Raw genomic sequence first — 4662 nt, forward strand, 5'->3', positions numbered from 1 at the left:
GTTTCTTAAACCGATGGTTGTTCAAGTTACTTAAGAAGAGAATCTTACTTCAGTCATGTTGTTGTACTTGTGTTTAGTTACACATAAAAAAAAATCGAAATCGTGAATCGGTCACATTTTATGAAAAAACCTAGATTTTTATTTTTTGCCATATCGCCCAGCCCTAGTCAGAGGATTTTCGTTCATAGGAGAAAATAGTCACACCGCTTTTTCACTGAAGACATTTTAACACCTAAATCCAATTTCTAATCAGTATCAAACTGATATACTAGTAAACTACTAGTACAAAAACAATCAAGTATGTTCACTTTTTTCAATATTTATTTGACTGATTACTTGGATAAAATCCTTCAGAAATAGAAAGAATTCCTCATTAGAACTGCCAAGAAATGATTTCTACATGGAGAGGTCTCCCGAATGTATGAGATTTTAAATGACAGTGTAATGATGCTAATTACAGTTGTGAGGCATGTTCTTTTTATATTGAAAAGGGAAGAATAATAAGAGGATATATATTTCACAGTGTGAAATTTATTATGCATTAACGTATCAAAATTAGCGTGTGCACATGGATCTTCACTGTTTAGGATAAACAGAAAAGACTGTCCTCAACTTAGTGGTATACAATATTTGTATGAAAAGGTACTCCTATCCAATTGGTCAAAAACTGTTGAGGAGAAGCCGTGGTTTAGACTTAACTCTCCCGTTATTGGTCCTTCAGTCCGTCCGTCCTCCAATCGTCCTCTCTGCTCCAATCATCGTGGACAGCGCCCTAGGAAGGGGAAGAATACCTGTTCTACTTTAATTCCTACATACACACTCACTTCTTCCTTTGTTTCCAACTAACTACCTGCGTGTGTGTGCATAACTCTTCTCCCTTTGAAGCTTTCTCATCTACGTCTAATCTATTTTAATCAACTTGGCGCCTTACCGTACCAAGACTCCTTTGGGTCCACCGGTCCAGAGGAATGATAAACAACTATGAGCCCCCTTAAGCTACAGCCATAAATCTAATGAAATTCAGTAATTTAGTGGACAAGACTTATGATGTTGCATTAGTGTTTCGGTGACTCACACAGCAAATATTTGACCAGTGGTTCAATGAACACATAGGGTGATATTCATAACTATATAAACATAACTGACATACAAGTATGTGTGCTATAAAATAAAACCATTCTTAAGTGCATAAAATAAAAATCACCCTAACACAGTATAAAATGCCTTTCACTGCCTTTTCAGTGCTGTAGTCTTTTCCTGGGTCCTCTGTGTTAGTGTTGTCAGGAAACAGAAGCTGAAGTGGAACTGCAGAACATCGCACACTTTGGACCAGAAGTGCCCAGTGAGACGCTGGAACAACCGGTACCGAGCGAGCCACTGATCCAGGAGCTTTAGCACCACGAAACCCGAACATGACAGTAGAGCCAGCAGCAGGTATCCCAACGTACGAGCGTCTCCGTGCGCGAGCTGCACGCGAACTCCCTGGTACACCGCGAGGGCGACATGACAGCCCAGCGCCACCTCGAAGCCCCGCTCGTCCACCAGCGCCAGGCCATAGCTGAGGAGAGAATACAGCTCGAGTACCACCGCATCCGTGGCGTGCCACTTAATCTGCCCCCTTTCAATGAAACGGATCCACACCAGAACCCATGCGAAAATCGGTAACGTGAACCACTGATCAAGCACTGCAGGAACGCGCCGCAGCACCGCCAAGCGCGTCCACTGCACAGGTCCGTAAAACACCGCCATGAAGGCGAACACTTGTCTCATGTAGCAGCTCGGTTCAGTTTCTTTGTCGCCTCTTCGCCACAGCCAGTACAGTCCCATGAAGATGTAAGCGAGATTCACCAGACAGTTACAGGGCATCGCCAGGAAACCTGGCAGGTGTTCAACCCGTTTCTCTGCATAATGCTCATAAGATAAGCTCACCTCAACTTCATTAAACAGGCTGGTGTTGGCCAAGGCGACACAGATCACGAAAGGCAGCGATACGTGAAACAAAGCCGACTTCATGTCCGCTAATGTCACGAAACCTGTCTTTCAGAAAAAAACTTGCAGACTTCCCTGAGAACTGCCCCTGCGCCTTCTTCTTCTTCCAATAGATTCCAGCAGCCTGCACACTTAATGCTGCCCCCCGCTGAAAAAAACGAAACAAACTTCACTTCTATCAGCCAAACATTAACATGGGTCTCTTGGCAGTTTCATTTCTCTCAGCTCCTGCATGACCTGGTACCCACTGAAAACCTACTTGTTGTTAATTCTGTACAAGCAGCACAAAATCTCCCACAGGAGGTCAGGGCGGGCCATCTCTCAGAGCCAACTAGGCAGCTGCAGAATCAGAGCCAACAAGTTTCCCCCTCAGCTCCCCAGTCACTTGCAGCTAAACTACAGAGAATATTTACACTAATGTTGTCTGTATGGGTGTTTTTCATCCATCCACACACTCAAAACCTTGAAGACTAACACTTTCTAATGGACACTCGTACATATAAAGTTTCATATCAGGAATTTTCCTCTTAAAGTCAATGATCCGATTCAAAGTGCTTTAGATAGATATTCAATTTTATTGTCATTATTGTCATTACACATGTACAAGTAATGTACAAGGCAATGAAATTGTTAGGTTTCGGGCAGGGAAGGACCCAAAATGTAGACACGGTCTAGAGTCTAGTGTTTATTCAGTTCAATATAAAAGAAGAGGAACAAAGGGGCAAACAGATGCTCAACCTGACAGGACGTCACAATACCTATACAAACTAATTTCTAAACAGAACTGTCAGGGAGCTACATGAAACAGACTCTAAATAACTAAAACAAACCCGGAGAACTAACCAAGAACCTTGCTGACAGGAATAACTCAAAAGAACAGCCCAAAAGTAACCAGGGCAGCTGATACAAAAACTTACAAAGCAGACAGGCAGGCTGTGGTACACAGACATACGGATGATGGGGACAGTAAGGCATGGAGAACAGATGAGCCAGCAACCAGACTGGGGGAAAGAGGGAGTACAAATACACAAGAGACCAGAGGAAAATGAGAGACAGGTGAACACAATGAGTGAAGATTGTAGATCAGAGTAAAGCTGGGGCAGGTGAAATGACAGAAAACAGGAAACTAACCAAAATAAAAGCCTCAAACAGGAAGCAAGTCCATGAATCATAACTGAAATACAGTTTAGCGTCTAACCAGAAGTGCAATAACAGCAGTGCAGAATGTGCAGTATCTACAGTATGTACAGTCAGTACTAATTTACTGATAGATATGTACAGTTGATATTTACAGTAAGTTATGTAAGGTAATATACAATATACAACAGACTTTATGGATTTAAGTTACAAGTAATGGATAAAATACATTAAGCTTATGAAATACTAGTGCAATGGTCTGAAATGGAATGAAATGGCGCAGAATAGGAAGATAATAAGTTACATGAGTTAACAGTTCAATGGATGTAAATAATGTAAAGAATTGCATTAGTTATCTGTATGTGTACAGTGTGCAAATGAATAATGGAGCAGCATTCTGTGTTTGGAGTATGTGTGAATTAACAGATCGCTTCAGTGTTACAGGTAACAGAAATGTATTGCATTAGTCCCCGGAAGAGAGATGAGAAGGGGTGAGGTGTGTGTAGTGGTATAGAAGAAGGCAGTGGGAGGTCAACGGGGGACAGAGTTCAGTAAAGAGACAGCTGTGGGGAAGAAGCTGTTCCTGAGTCTGCAGATTTTGGTCCGGAGGCTCCTGAAGTGTTTCCCAGAGGGTAGGAAGTCAAACAGTTTGTGAGAGGAGTCCTTCAGAATGCTGCAAGCACGTCAGAGACAGCGTTCCTTGTGAACAGCCTCAATGGCTGAAGTGGAGTCCCTGTGATGTGTTGGGAAGTTTTCACCACCCACCTCAACACCCTGCAGTCGGAGACAGAGCAGTTTCCATACCAGACTATGATACAGCTGATCAGGATGCTCTCAATGGCACAGCGGTAGAAGTTCACCAGGATGGCTGAAGACAGGTGGTTTTACATACAGTGCCTTGCGAAAGTATTCGGCCCCCTTGAACTTTGCGACCTTTTGCCACATTTCAGGCTTCAAACATAAAGATATAAAACTGTAATTTTTTGTGAAGAATCAACAACAAGTGGGACACAATCATGAAGTGGAACGAAATTTATTGGATATTTCAAACTTTTTTAACAAATAAAAAACTGAAAAATTGGGCGTGCAAAATTATTCAGCCCCCTTAAGTTAATACTTTGTAGCGCCACCTTTTGCTGCGATTACAGCTGTAAGTCACTTGGGGTATGTCTCTATCAGTTTTGCACATCAAGAGACTGAAATTTTTGCCCATTCCGCCTTGCAAAACAGCTCGAGCTCAGTGAGGTTGGATGGAGAGCATTTGTGAACAGCAATTTTCAGTTCTTTCCACAGATTCTCAATTGGATTCAGGTCTGGACTTTGACTTGGCCATTCTAACACCTGGATATGTTTAGTTGTGAACCATTCCATTGTAGATTTTGCTTTATGTTTTGAATCATTGTCTTGTTGGAAGACAAATCGCAGTCCCAGTCTCAGGTCTTTTGCAGACTCCATCAGGTTTCCTTCCAGAATAGTCCTGTATTTGGCTCCATCCATCTTCCCATCAATTTTAACCACCTTCCCTGTCCCTGCTGA

General features: G+C 42.4%; 1 protein-coding gene across 1 annotated transcript; it reads right to left on the bottom strand.

Annotated features, from left to right (window-relative positions):
- Positions 1–1143: 1143 nt before the first annotated feature.
- On the bottom strand, positions 1144–2242 carry tmem187 (transmembrane protein 187). The gene has a single exon (XM_020621497.1). It carries the CDS (start codon positions 2011–2013, stop codon positions 1228–1230), a length of 786 nt encoding a protein of 261 aa, XP_020477153.1. The 5' UTR covers positions 2014–2242; the 3' UTR covers positions 1144–1227.
- Positions 2243–4662: the final 2420 nt, after the last annotated feature.

This window comes from Monopterus albus, unplaced genomic scaffold, assembly GCF_001952655.1.
Source record: "Monopterus albus unplaced genomic scaffold, M_albus_1.0 scaffold260.1, whole genome shotgun sequence".
Lineage (NCBI taxonomy): Eukaryota > Metazoa > Chordata > Actinopteri > Synbranchiformes > Synbranchidae > Monopterus > Monopterus albus.